Here is a 15,195-nt window from a genome sequence, read left to right on the forward strand (position 1 = left end):
ACACACACACACACACACACACACACACACACACACAGTACTCACAGAGTAGGATGTAGAGAGAAGTGTGTTCCATCCTGTCCTGCCAGACACTGACTGTCTTCAGTCTTATAGTGACTGACTCTTAGACCAGAAACGCCCTAAAACACAGCCTGACAATCACTTGTTTATTTATTGTGGTTGCAGCAGAAAAAAGCAGAGGAAAAAAAGCCAAATCTGATATCATTCCACACAGAACTCCAAAAATGGACCGGACAAAATGATTGGTTGGCCTCATCCGTAGTGAAATACACCCCCTCTCTCTCCAACGGTTCCCTGGTACATGTATTCATGTCAGAAGGTGCAGGTCCCCCCCTACTGTCAATGACTGGTACTACTACTGGAACTGTGAATAGCATGTTTAATACTCAAATGGCTCACAATAGTTTACAGTTCAACTCACACACGCAAATCTGCATCTCAATGTACGTATCTACCGTTGGATTACTAATTCTGCAACACAATAACTGAATTGTAGAAAATCAGTAATTGGAATATTTTAACAAGTGTGAGGTAAATAACAGGAGGTAAAAAAATGACATAGAAAATCTGCTTTCAAAAGTAGTAACCGTCTCAGTATGTCAAAAAGGTTGCCAGCTGTAAATGTTTCAGTGTGGACTTAATCCAGTAAACCTCCCCAAAAACTATTTAAATGTAACAGATTAGTAGGTGACAACCAAATAGCCAAATAGCTGTCAGTTGTCCATACGTAAAGTCAATCCTGCTTCTTTCCACTTTTCCTGTAGTACAAGACTGTAGCCAGCACCCACAGATTCAGCAGTGTCATGACAATGAATCGCACCAGGACTGTGAGAAAGAGAAAAAGAACAAGACATGTTAAAGATGCAAGTGTGAACAACGGTATGGGCTCTATTTTAACAACCCAAACACAACTGGAGATCTCAGTGCTTGTAGGGAAGGCGCTACCACTCAGAGATTGTCACTCAGAAATGCTTTAGCAACTTTCCTGGTGATATACAGTACAGTAAATATTCAGCCCCCTGGACTTTTTCCACATCGTGACGTTAGAATTATAAGGTTCTATCTCAATTTTTGTCAAAATTGAGTTTTTTACATAATCTGATCCATTAGGTGTTTAATAATGCCTGTGTGGTGTTATTTTTAAAATGTTGACATTTTTTAGTCAGTAATTAATAAAATACAAAGGTTCCATCTCACAAAACATAATGGAATGTAAAAACTTTGACGCTCAATATCTCTGAACTACCCTAAACGGAGATAGAGCCTTATCATTCTAAGCTCACGACATGTTGTTGTGTTACAACCTGACTTTAAAATACAGTCATGTGAACATTGTAAACAAACCTAACTGTGGATGGTGCCTTTGAAATGGTGAACATTGAAATCCCCAGGAAAGAAACACTTACCCTGCATGTCTCCAGTTGTCACCACGGTGGTGAAGATTCTTGCTGAAACAAGACAGATAACAACCGCAATCAGTGTTATTAAACGATTTGTTCCCACTCTTGGCTAGTACTCAGTAAGTGAGACATGAGCATCCCCTTCTCTGTGGTGTGTGTGCGGTGGTGGGCGGCGGTTCCTCTCACCCATACACGTGTAGCTGGCCATCGCCCAGGAGAGGGCGCTCACCTGGCCCGAGTCTCTGGAGCTCCAGAGGCACTGCAGCTGGGCAAACTTACTGCCAGCGCTGATGAACGTGCACAGGCTCTGAGCGGAGAGAGGGAGAGAGAGGTTAGACATACAGGCTCTGAGCGGAGAGAGGGAGAGAGAGGTTATACATACAGGCTCTGAGCGGAGAGAGGGAGAGAGAGGTTACTGCCAGCGCTGATGAACGTGCACAGGCTCTGAGCGGAGAGAGGGAGAGAGAGGTTCTACATACAGGCTCTGAGCGGAGAGAGGGAGAGAGAGGTTAGACATATGATGAACGTGCACAGGCTCTGAGCGGAGAGAGGGAGAGAGAGGTTCTACATATGCACAGGCTCTGAGCGGAGAGAGGGAACGAGAGGTTATACATATGACATCCTGATGAACGTGCACAGGCTCTGAGCGGAGAGAGGGAGAGAGAGGTTAGACAGGCTCTGAGCGGAGAGAGGGAGAGAGAGGTTAGACATATGATATCCTGATGAACGTGCACAGGCTCTGAGCGGAGAGAGGGAGAGAGAGGTTAGACATACAGGCTCTGAGCGGAGAGAGGGAGAGAGAGCTTATACATATGATATCCTGATGAACGTGCACAGGCTCTGAGCGGAGAGAGGGAGAGAGAGGTTCTACATGTGATATCCTGATGAACGTGCACAGGCTCTGAGCGGAGAGAGGAGAGAGAGGTTCTACATGTGATATCCTGATGAACGTGCACAGGCTCTGAGCGGAGAGAGGAGAGAGAGGTTCTACATGTGATATCCTGATGAACGTGCACAGGCTCTGAGCGGAGAGAGGGAGAGAGAGGTTCTACATGTGATATCCTGATGAACGTGCACAGGCTCTGAGCGGAGAGAGGGAGAGAGAGGTTCTACATGTGATATCCTGATGAACATGCACAGGCTCTGAGCGGAGAGAGGGAGAGAGAGGTTAGACATAGGATATCCTGATGAACGTGCACAGGCTGTGAGCGGAGAGAGGGAGAGAGAGGTTCTACATGTGATATCCTGATGAACGTGCACAGGCTCTGAGCGGAGAGAGGGAGAGAGAGGTTAGACATAGGATATCCTGATGAACGTGCACAGGCTCTGAGCGGAGAGAGGGAGAGAGAGGTTATACATATGATATCCTGATGAACGTGCACAGGCTCTGAGCGGAGAGAGGGAGAGAGAGGTTCTACATAGGATATCCTGCCACCCTTTAAATACTCTTAAAAGTGTTCCTTCTTCACTTCCTTGAAGAAATCACTGGATCACTGATATGATTTGATTGGTGAAAGCAACATCGGGAGCTTGTTTTCACCAATTCAACCCTGTTAGATCAGTGTTGAGTATAAGACATTTATAAACGTATTTAATTAATTAAGGACAGAACCAATGACACAGGACTGTACAATATGCGTATAGGTCGGCCTAGAAGGAATACAAAATTGTCCAATCGAGAACATTTTAAGAAAGTATAATCTTTGAGGCCCTGTGATTAGACTGGTGCAGTTGATGACTTATGCCTGGTACACACATAAAGATTTTCTAAATCTTAACAGATTTCCTATCTGAGAGAGACCCCCACACATGTCATGGATTGAACAGTTTTGATCGCATTGTGTGTGGTGTGCTCCGATATTCCCAACACAGCACACCACACACATAAAGATCTGTCCTACGACAGTCTAGAGCAGGGGTCCCCAAACTCCGGCCCGCGGGCCGGACACGGCCCGCCCCCACACTTGGACCGGCCCTTTGAACAACGTCAATTTTCTACCGGCGTTGCACTCGGTGGATTTCTGTCATTTCTGACTGCAATAGCGGCACTGCGCCGACGTGGTGGCGGGGGCGCTGTTTCGCAAATAAGTTATCTTTAGTTTTTGCTAGTGAAATAGCTGATAGTTGATGTTGACTGCTCAAGGAGAATACATATTTGAAAGTACAGAATGCCTGAGAGCCTTATATTGCATTATATTACATTATATTTTGATCATCTGGTGCCTGAATATTGTGTTTTCCTTTGCATAAATAATGACATTTCCACCATAAATTGATGCAGAAAGGTCACAAATTGGTGCATATCAATTCACCAGAATGGTAGAAATTAAGTGTTTGATGCTCGTTTAAGGACCCCAGACAGCCCTGCTTCATGGGTCCCCCCGTGTATGATGAGGGTCCTACCTCATGTATCAGACTGTAAAACTGATTATATTTCATTGACATATCACTATAGGTATAAATTCCATCCAAATTCAACTGTTTAGACTTTGTTTGCATCCACCAGTGCTCTCCTGCGCGCAATTGCTTTGCGCAACCGCCTCCATTTCACTCCGTTCCATATTATTTTATGTTAGAGACCGACCCAGTCCCCCCATCACAGAAAGGAAAAATGATGTGGCCCTCACAGAAAAAAGTTTGGGGACCCCTGGTCTAGAGTCTCGTCCCCCAAGCCAGAAATCGGTGCGTGATCAAACGTGATCTAATGTAGTACCCTGACTGACCTGTACGAGGCAGTCATGTGCGACAGGGCAAATAAAGTGCCAAAGAACGAAGTCAGCTCGCTTCTTGATTGGCTACATTCCGTTCCATGTCACAATTGGACACAAGCATTAGCATTGTTTGAATTTGAGCTCTCCAAATGGGGCCAACAGGTGTCGACCAGGCTGTTTTTATTAGGAAAGCTTTTTTTGGAGCATGCATTCAAACACTTGATTGATTGATTGATTGATTGATTGCATTTTCTGAAGATACTGTAGATTTTGGACTGATATTAACAGGACTTACCATGGCCAAGTCAATGATCCACTTCTGTACAGTGAGCAGTTGCCAGCCTCCCACAAACCTGATCAAGCAATGCTAAGGGTATATAACATAATATAGTAATAATAATAATAATAATAATAATAATAATAATAATAATAATAATAATATCAGTATGTTGGAATCAGGTCACCTTTTCTTAACAGAGAGACACACAAGGTTTATATGGCAGCTACAGTTATTTTGTGTGTGTGTGTGTGCGTGTGTGTGTGTGTGTGTGTGTGTGTGTGTGTGTGTGTGTGTGTGTGTGTGTGTGTGTGTGTGTGTGTGTGTGCGTGTGTGTGTGTGTGTGTGTGTGTGCGTGTGTGTGTGCGTGTGTGTGTGTGTAAGCAGCAGGAACTCCAGACCTTGCACACAGAAGGATACAGAGCTGCATACATCAGGCTTTGCCTCAGATTGCCATTGTAGTGTAGAATCAACAGCAGGAGGATCACGTCTGGGGATGGAGAACACATCACAATCACAGGATTCAAACTGGGTAAAATTCTCTGCAGAGAATATATACATTGTAAGGCAAGGCAAGGCAAGTTTATTTGTATAGCACATTTCATACAACAGGGGCAGTTCAAAGTGCTTTACATACATTATTTAAAAATAGGAGCATAGTAATAAAAATAAAAATTACAATGAATAAAAGCAAATATAAGTATAAGTAAATAGATAAAACATTTAATAAGACAATAGTTAATGGATAAAAGACATTGATATAAGTGTTTGTGTTTAATCATAACTGCTGCAAAACATGAAGGTTTTTAGCTTAGATTAAAATATTTTAAGGGTTTGGGCCTGTTTGAATTCTTATGGGAGTTTGTTCCAGGAGCATGCGGCATTGCGGCCGCGTGACTGAAAGCTGCTGCACCGTGTTTTGTTTTCACTCTTGGAATGATTAGCTGATTAGTCCTAGCTGACCTTTAGGGCCTTGTGGGAATATAGGGTGGGAGGAGATCTGATATGTATTTTGGTCCAAGACCAAATTTTGTGATTTGTATGTAATTAGGAGGATTTTGAATTCAATTCTCCGAGAGACTGGTAGCCAGTGCAGGGATCTCAGGATTGGTGTGATGTGTTCAATCTGCTTTGTTTTTGTTAGGACCCTATCAGCGGCATTGACAGATGAATGAATGCTCACCCGCGCTTAAGAAAAACAGGACAGTTTCTTCATAGGAAGATTGAGACTTGAACCTTTCTGGATGAACCACGATGACTGCCACCAACTAATGACTGTTACTTACTGATTCTCCATGGAGTCTTACTGTGTGTGTGTGTGTGTGTGTGTGTGTGTGTGTGTGTGTGTGTGTGTGTGTCACTATGACGGCCACCAACTTGGATGCACAGGGGGATGGCAAGCTGAGAAACTCAATGTTTGCGCTACTGGTGTCGTACGTCTCAACTCCGAGGCTGAGCAGAGCCCCACTCATATTTTTCATTTTATTGACAGATACAGTAGAGATTTAGACAGGAAGGATGGGTGAGAGAGAGAGAGGAGGGATGACATGCAGGATATGTCCCCGGCCGGAATCAAACCGGGGACCCTGCGGTTACATGGTCAACGCTTAACCCGCTACGCCACCTAAGCACCCCACATTTGACTCTTTTTTGACACAACACTGGTCCCTGAAGTGACCAGGAAGTGTAAGGCCTAGACAGTGTAGATTGCTGACCTTGAGCTATGAGGATGGGGTATTCCAGATAGGTTGGAGGTGGGTAGTCATAGTACATCTGGTAGGACACGAACACAATGAACCTGAAAGACAGAATTATTGTTTAGTTTTTTAGTTAACAATTTAACTAACATATTCAACATTATTCAAGTATTTCAATGATTGAATGTCTGTCTATCATTAGTACTTAATCTTCCTCTCGCATATACACAGATATGAATAGCAGTCTGTTAAAGACACCTCTAGAAGTTGGACAAAATTATTTTGGGGGTTTAAGAGGCTTGTTTTTCCTTGCACAACACATGCGGTGGAGCGGCCGCTGGAGTTTACATTTTTATATCATTATTATTATTATTATTATGATATATTAATAATATGCTAATAATTAATTTCCAGATTAATTAACATTGACAGCCCTAATATTATTAAATTTCCCTGTTAATACACACTGCACTACTGATCTGTGGGACAGTTGTTCTACCTCCTGGAGAGTGTTCCTGGTCTGTGGGACAGTTGTTCTACCTCCTGGACAGTGTTCCTGGTCTGTGGGACAGTTGTTCTACCTCCTGGAGAGAGTTCCTGGTCTGTGGGACAGTTGTTCTACCTCCTGGAGAGTGTTCCTGGTCTGTGGGACAGTTGTTCTACCTCCTGGAGAGTGTTCCTGGTCTGTGGGACAGTTGTTCTACCTCCTGGAGAGAGTTCCTGGTCTGTGGGACAGTTGTTCTACCTCCTGGAGAGAGTTCCTGGTCTGTGGGACAGTTGTTCTACCTCCTGGAGAGAGTTCCTGGTCTGTGGGACAGTTGTTCTACCTCCTGGAGAGTGTTCCTGGTCTGTGGGACAGTTGTTCTACCTCCTGGACAGTGTTCCTGGTCTGTGGGACAGTAGTTCTACCTCCCGGAGAGTGTTCCTGGTCTGTGGGACAGTTGTTCTACCTCCTGGAGAGAGTTCCTGGTCTGTGGGACAGTTGTTCTACCTCCTGGACAGTGTTCCTGGTCTGTGGGACAGTTGTTCTACCTCCTGGAGAGAGTTCCTGGTCTGTGGGACAGTTGTTCTACCTCCTGGAGAGAGTTTCTGGTCTGTGGGACAGTTGTTCTACCTCCTGGAGAGTGTTCCTGGTCTGTGGGACAGTTGTTCTACCTCCTGGACAGTGTTCCTGGTCTGTGGGACAGTAGTTCTACCTCCCGGAGAGTGTTCCTGGTCTGTGGGACAGTTGTTCTACCTCCTGGAGAGAGTTTCTGGTCTGTGGGACAGTTGTTCTACCTCCTGGAGAGTGTTCCTGGTCTATGGGACAGTTGTTCTACCTCCTGGACAGTGTTCCTGGTCTGTGGGACAGTTGTTCTACCTCCTGGAGAGTGTTCCTGGTCTATGGGACAGTTGTTCTACCTCCTGGACAGTGTTCCTGGTCTGTGGGACAGTTGTTCTACCTCCTGGAGAGTGTTCCTGGTCTGTGGGACAGTTGTTCTACCTCCTGGAGAGTGTTCCTGGTCTGTGGGACAGTTGTTCTACCTCCTGGAGAGTGTTCCTGGTCTGTGGGACAGTTGTTCTACCTCCTGGAGAGTGTTCCTGGTCTGTGGGACAGTTGTTCTACCTCCTGGAGAGAGTTCCTGGTCTGTGGGACAGTTGTTCTACCTCCTGGACAGTGTTCCTGGTCTGTGGGACAGTTGTTCTACCTCCTGGAGAGTGTTCCTGGTCTGTGGGACAGTTGTTCTACCTCCTGGAGAGAGTTCCTGGTCTGTGGGACAGTTGTTCTACCTCCTGGAGAGTGTTCCTGGTCTGTGGGACAGTTGTTCTACCTCCTGGAGAGAGTTCCTGGTCTGTGGGACAGTTGTTCTACCTCCTGGAGAGTGTTCCTGGTCTGTGGGACAGTTGTTCTACCTCCTGGAGAGAGTTCCTGGTCTGTGGGACAGTTGTTCTACCTCCTGGAGAGTGTTCCTGGTCTGTGGGACAGTTGTTCTACCTCCTGGACAGTGTTCCTGGTCTGTGGGACAGTTGTTCTACCTCCTGGAGAGTGTTCCTGGTCTGTGGGACAGTTGTTCTATCTCCTGGAGAGAGTTCCTGGTCTGTGGGACAGTTGTTCTACCTCCTGGACAGTGTTCCTGGTCTGTGGGACAGTTGTTCTACCTCCTGGAGAGTGTTCCTGGTCTGTGGGACAGTTGTTCTACCTCCTGGAGAGAGTTCCTGGTCTGTGGGACAGTTGTTCTACCTCCTGGAGAGAGTTCCTGGTCTGTGGGACAGTTGTTCTACCTCCTGGAGAGTGTTCCTGGTCTGTGGGACAGTTGTTCTACCTCCTGGAGAGAGTTCCTGGTCTGTGGGACAGTTGTTCTACCTCCTGGAGAGTGTTCCTGGTCTGTGGGACAGTTGTTCTACCTCCTGGACAGTGTTCCTGGTCTGTGGGACAGTTGTTCTACCTCCTGGAGAGTGTTCCTGGTCTGTGGGACAGTTGTTCTACCTCCTGGAGAGTGTTCCTGGTCTGTGGGACAGTTGTTCTACCTCCTGGACAGTGTTCCTGGTCTGTGGGACAGTTGTTCTACCTCCTGGACAGTGTTCCTGGTCTGTGGGACAGTTGTTCTACCTCCTAGAGAGTGTTCCTGGTCTGTGGGACAGTTGTTCTATCTCCTGGAGAGTGTTCCTGGTCTGTGGGACAGTTGTTCTACCTCCTAGAGAGTGTTCCTGGTCTGTGGGACAGTTGTTCTACCTCCTGGAGAGTGTTCCTGGTCTGTGGGACAGTTGTTCTACCTCCTAGAGAGAGTTCCTGGTCTGTGGGACAGTTGTTTTGGGGTGTTTCTTAAGCATGCTTTGGTCATCCACTGTAGGCTATGTGTTTCTGATATGTCAGCCTCATGGTGTATTAGGCATGACGCCCTTTTTCAAGACTGGATACCTAGGCAGATATATGCAATGCTTTTATTAAGCTCATTAGTTTCAAAAGAGAGCTTTATCAGGCTTTGTAATTGTAAGTTTTCTGCACATTTTACAGTTGGCTTGGTGTGAATATCAGTAACAGTGGAGGGAGGGTTCTTGGAATGTAATATCTAATAAATGAACCCCTGGTCTTAAGTTGGTTATTATTATTTTTTAATCTAATAAATATTCATCTAAATAAAAATTATCATCGGAGCAAGAGTGTGTGTGGCTTCACAGTTTCACACGCCAGCCTGCACCTCACAAAACTATGGTGCGCGTTTTCTTATTTATTTATTTGTTAACACACTAGAAGGTAACATGGGGGGTATTCCATCAACGTCACTAAAGGGAAATCAAGGCTTATTTTGATATTTCAATTGTTTTTATTATTATTATTATTATTATTATTATTATTATATACAAAATAAGGCTGGATTTCTTTCTAAATCTCGCGGGATCTAAGCCTGGATTGTCCCTTTGTGCGACGTTAATGGAATACCCCCCTGACCTGATGCTTCCTGGTTTATTTGTATGATGCTTGTTGCTTCTACCACACCGCGCTTTCCAACACGGTTAATCACTTTCACTCATTCGACTTGTAGCTGTTGCCTATGCGTGCATCACTCGAAAGCATCATGTAAATAGACATTTTAAACACAGGCAGAATAGAAACTAGGCTCCAGCCTACCCCATTAACTCCAGTAGGAGACTGTTTAAACTGACCCCCGTCGTCGACTTCGCCCGCAGCAAAACAAATATCTGCGGAAACTTCAGGACCATGCACATGAAGAGGGTGCTGAAGTTAGCGATATCTAGGAGATTATCTGATTCCATTTGGAGATCCGAATCTGCTTTTCGATCCCCGACTGTCAAAACATCTGGTAGAGTTCACGAAGACTTCACTTCCGCACACATCAGCTGTTGTTTTGTTCAGAATCAGTTCGTTTTAACGCCCGGGACCGCGGGGTGCGCTCGATTTACCTACCGGATCAACCACCTAGTGACGGCGAGCCCGGCTGTGCGTGGAGCAGTCCTAAACAAAACAATTACGAAACGCACGAAACTTGCTCAATGATGATATGACGCACTTTAGAAACCCTAACATCAGAAGCAAACTAGCCATGCCTGTAGTTTCATTACTACACACACTAGTAATAACAGTTGACTAGTTTACTCTATAATATCTACACCCAGGGCTGCCAAGTTTCACCAAAAGTTTGGAGTGAGATTTTTTTGGCGGTGGAGCGACCCAAAACTGTGCACGTTTTGGCGGCGGAGGCCCCTCTCTCCCACCCAATTATTTGTGCTAGTTTCCTGCAATTTTACATGTTCATAATAAACCAGCACAAGAAATGAAAATAATTAACATTTTATAAAACAAGACAAAAATTCTGACAATATATCATATTTATGAAATCTTAATGAACAAATACAGTAGCCTACAGACTCTAAAAGAAAATTGGGCCCCATCAACAGGACTCAGCCCCTTGGTCAGCAGCAGAAAGACCCTTGGTCATCATCTTATATATAGTGCATTGCTCATAGATGGCTATCATGTTACAGTACATACCAGGGTTTTTCCTGGGTCCGAATGAGGCCTTGGTGGTTGATTTTTTTTTTGAGGGACCCCCAATTGTTGTATTTGTATTGTAAATTGCAATTACTATTTATTATTATTATTAATGTACCTGGTTATGTTACTGTAGAGAAACAAAAAACTGTTACCAAAACTGAGTATTTACTAGCTAAGATTGGCAAAAGATTAGATTAAGAGAACTGGTTGAAATGCGTGAGTCTCACGGTGATTGCGTGAGACTTGGCAGCTATGTACACCTATGACCTGCCCAACACACTCTCGCGGAAGTACGCCTACGCAGACGACCTCGCAGTGGTGTACTCTGCTGGAAATTGGCAGTCTGTGGAGGGGATTCTGAGCCAGGACATGCAGACACTAGTGGCATACTTCCGGAAATGGAGATTGAAGCTTAGCAAGGCAAAGACGGTGTCGGCTGCCTTCCACCTTAACAACAGGGATGCTAAACGTGAGCTTAGAGTACACCTAGATGGAACTCCCCTGCCATGTTCCGCCGAGCCAATCTATCTCGGCGTGACATTGACAGGACGCTCACGTTTCGCCGACACCTCGAGTCACTGCGCAAGAAGTTAACAGCTCGTGTGGCGTTGATGAGGCGACTGGTTGGCTCGGGCTCGCCTATAAACGAAGCCTTGTGACAGGATGCCTGCGTCCTACCCCCGTGGACAACCTTCCCATCCTAGCAGGCATCCTGCCCGCAGGCCTCCGCCGCATGGGAGCCACAGCACGTCTCGCCTGCCGGGCCGTGGAGCTTAATAACCATCTGCTCCATGACAGGCTCACTATAACAGCGGAGACCTCCCGGCGTCTGAAGTCGAGACACCCATTTGTGCCTGCCGCACAGGATCTCAGGCAGCAATGCAGAGATCTTAACATCAGTGCGGCAGGATGGGCGGATTATATGTGGCGTGCGGAGTGGGAGGCTAACACCTCCAAACTCCGCGACCACATCCCAGTCGCCGGCCCTGAGCCCCTCGAGATGGACCTGCCAAGACTATCCTGGGTGAGGCTCAATCGTCTCCGGACCGGCGTCGGGCGTTTCCGCTCATCAATGCACAGATGGGGCTTGGCCCCAAATGCGTCGTGCGAGTGTGGCGCAGAGGACCAAACCGCAGACCATGTTATCCTGGATTGCCCGGTGTACCACCCACCCAACGGGATGCATGGTCTGTCGGTATTAGATGACGAGACGATGACGTGGCTTCTGGAGGGGTGTCCAGAAATATAGCCCGGGTGAGCCCCTCAACCTGGCCTCGGGGTGGTAAAAGGGTAGCCCCTCAACCAGGTCTCGGGGTGGTAAAAGGGTAGCCCCTCAACCAGGTCTCGGGGTGGTAAAAGGGTAGCCCCTCAACCAGGTCTCGGGGTGGTAAAAGGGTAGCCCCTCAACCAGGTCTCGGGGTGGTAAAAGGGTAGCCCCTCAACCAGGTCTCGGGGTGGTAAAAGGGTAGCCCCTCGGCCCCGAGCCTGGTGGAGTGGAGAGGAAAACAACTACCCATACGCTGAAGTTTATGTAACAGCACTCTCTTTATGGGCAAGGTGTATACGAACATTATACGTTCATTTCATAACACTTAACTTTTTTCAAACGGTATAGCCACTGTAAAATGGTCCCGACAAAATAAAGAAACTTGCTGAAGCAAGCCCACCTAATCAATGTCTTATTTTGATAGAGGAAAAAGTTAAAAGATGGGGATAGATGTAATGATGATTTTTAGATATTCGAGTATAAAATCCAAATGGGTGAGGAATGAAGTTGATGTTCAAAGGAAAGTTGAATTAAGACAATTCATTCAGCTCGATCTAGGCTCACACAACAAACAGTGAACGAGCAAGAAATGTTCTGAGCAAGAAAATCTTTGGTGGTCACAAGTTGGCTATAAAACATCTTGTACATACGAGTCATTGTCACCCTATACAAACATGAACCAAAAGCAAACATCTCTATAGGCTAAGCGTCCAATCAACCCAAATAAACAAACAAACAAAAAAGAAAATTAAGCAACCTGTCATCAAACACTTAATAACTTAACCTATCACCTTCCTTGGGGATAAAACAGGATCATAAAAATGCCTTAGGAAGAATGTTCATCCTGACAATAGATTTGCTGGGTAGTTCAAAGAAAGTTGAACGTTGATTGGTTGAATGGATGAATAGAGAGATGAAAGAGAGTATGGACAGATAGGTAGAGGGGAGGTATTAGATGAATACAATTTAGAGGTTAATCAGTATGGGTTATACTGAGGGAAGCAGTAGTGACTGGTGAAAGCAAGAAAGGATGATGGCTAAGTCATTGGAAGGTTATATAGATATGTTGGAAATATCAAGGGTTAGATAGAGTATGCTAGAAGGTCATAAATAGAAGGTTAGACAGATAGATAGATAGATAGGTAGGTAGGTAGGTAGATAGATAGATAGATAGATAGATAGATAGATAGATAGATAGATACAGAGATAGATAGATAGATAGATAGATAGATAGATAGATAGATAGATAGATAGATACAGAGATAGATAGATAGATAGATAGATAGATAGATAGATAGATAGAAAGATAGATAGATAGATAGTTAGATAGATAGATACAGAGAGAGATAGATAGATAGAAAGATAGATAGATAGATAGATAGATAGATAGATAGATAGATAGATAGATAGATAGATAGATAGATAGATGGATAGATAGATAGACAGATAGACAGACAGATAGATAGATAGATAGATAGATAGATAGATAGATAGATAGATAGATAGATAGATAGATAGATAGATAGATAGATGGATGGATGGATAGGATGAGCCTGGAGTCGTTCAGTGGAGTGGTAGAGAGTGGTTGGTTAGTGGTTAAAAAGTCATAGCATGCGAGTTAGACCTCACTGTAAAGTTGGATTGGTGTGAATAGCTTAAAGATTGTACAAGCAGGAAATAATTGGAATAATAATAATAATAATAATAATAATAGGCTAATAAGTTCGAATGAACTTTTGAAATGCCACTGTTGATTGAATATTAATTGTTTTATAACAGATTGCTTTACATCACAGGATATGTGACCTGTTTACGTATGAGAAGAGTTCAGAAGAGTTCAGAAGAGGTTTGGAGGAGACACCTGGGACAGTCTGACTGAGATCAGAGGAGATCTACAGAGCATTGCTTTATTGACCTCAGGCTTTCCCTGAGAAGACTGCAGGAGGCCATAAAAATCAATAAGTGGACTTCAGTGTATCCCACCGTCTAGGGTAGGAGAATATACCGACACAAATCATGCCCCTGACAGGCGGAAAAACACATGGAACGTAAGCACACAGTGATTTAATACGCATCAACTTGGACATTTTCAGTGAGTTTCCAGTCTTTTGGTAATCAAGCTCATGGGAATTCAACCCCCCTAAAACTGACGACAGTAAAACATTCTACTTAGAGGAACTCTGGAGAGACAGCCATCCAGAAGTACTGAGAGACACTTATTTTCCCAGTAGAAAAAACTGCACAGGGGGGATATAGATGTCTCAGGAGCACTGGCGGACTCAGGGGGGGGGCAGGGGGGGGGCGACCGCCCCTCCTGGTGCCCCCACAGTTGAAAAACGTCTCGCCACAAAGTGCCCTTTTGAGTGGCGAAAATGAGAGGACGTGCCCTATTGGTGCCCCTCCAATGGTCTAAACTTGACCATGTGCCCCCACAGTTGAAAAACGTCGCACTAAAGTGCCCTTTTGAGTGGCAAAATTAGAGGATGTGCCCTATTGGCTGCCCTTCCAATGGTCTAAACTTGACCATGTGCACTGATGGGGTCCCATGTTGTGCAGTAGGTGCCCTTTTTTTCTTTTCGCCCCTGGCCTTCAAACAGCCTGAGTCCGCCACTGCTCAGGAGGGACAGTTAAAATTCCCCATAGCAATACTAAACTAGAAATCCATGTAATTTAATACCATTATTGGCTTATACTTCTACAATTAGGCTAATGGGTTAGAGGCGCCCGCCTCTATACCCACCTCTTCATTCACCACTTTGAGCATTTGAGTATTTATATATTTTTAGAGTTCATATTTTCAAATAAACTATACAATAATATTTGTCCCAGGTCTGCTGCAAAGAGATAATGTATATTCTGATTGAATATTTACGATTGCATGTTGTTGTTGTTTTTTGTAACACCAGGAGCTAGACGTACAGTGATGAGCCACTTGTTCTGTCTATTTGTATTTATGAATGAATGAATGAATGAATGAATGGTCTTTATTGTCATTGCTATAGTACAGGTACCAAACAACGAAATTTGGGAGGGGTGGCTCCCCTGGTGCTAGGAAAGAAAAAAAAACAAGAAAAAAAAACAAGAAGGGAAAGGAGCTGGTTTACATAAATAAAGGCTATTTACAGTGGGTTTATGTGTCTTTTACTCATTGTGTATTCACAAAATTTACATTTTAAATACAGAATGCTTTGTGGAAGTTTTGTTGTGAAAAACTAACAAAAAAGAATACACAAAGCCTTCGTCTCCAATGAGGCCTTGCGGTGGGATGAAAAGAGCAAAGGACCGTGGGAGACCCTTCCTATTAGGCTCCAAAGATCCTCTGCTTGG

At 44.7% G+C, this 15,195-nt stretch overlaps 1 protein-coding gene across 1 annotated transcript; it reads right to left on the minus strand.

Moving 5' to 3' along the window:
• Positions 1–153: 153 nt before the first annotated feature.
• Positions 154–9,941, minus strand: slc66a3 (solute carrier family 66 member 3). The gene is made up of 7 exons (XM_080537763.1): positions 9,717–9,941; positions 6,125–6,207; positions 4,830–4,899; positions 4,428–4,485; positions 1,608–1,728; positions 1,428–1,469; positions 154–846 (listed from the first exon to the last, which is right to left on the minus strand). The coding sequence occupies exons 1-7, from the start codon at positions 9,860–9,862 to the stop codon at positions 755–757; spliced, it is 612 nt and encodes a 203-aa protein (XP_080393889.1). The 5' UTR covers positions 9,863–9,941; the 3' UTR covers positions 154–754.
• Between the last annotated feature and the right edge of the window lie 5,254 nt (positions 9,942–15,195).

This window comes from Nansenia antarctica (genome assembly GCF_963989245.1).
Source record: "Nansenia antarctica genome assembly, chromosome: 8".
NCBI classification, from domain to species: domain Eukaryota; kingdom Metazoa; phylum Chordata; class Actinopteri; order Argentiniformes; family Microstomatidae; genus Nansenia; species Nansenia antarctica.

Bases quoted from the DNA above. Each gene is read 5' to 3' on its own strand.
- slc66a3 (XM_080537763.1), bottom strand. From the start codon at position 9,862: ATGGAATCAGATAATCTCCTAGATATCGCTAACTTCAGCACCCTCTTC. The intron at 1,729-4,427 runs GTAAGTCCTGTT...CTCTCCGCTCAG, and splicing joins GGATCATTGACTTGGCCATG to AGCCTGTGCACGTTCATCAG. The intron at 1,470-1,607 runs GTGAGAGGAACC...GTCTTGTTTCAG, and splicing joins GGCCAGCTACACGTGTATGG to CAAGAATCTTCACCACCGTG.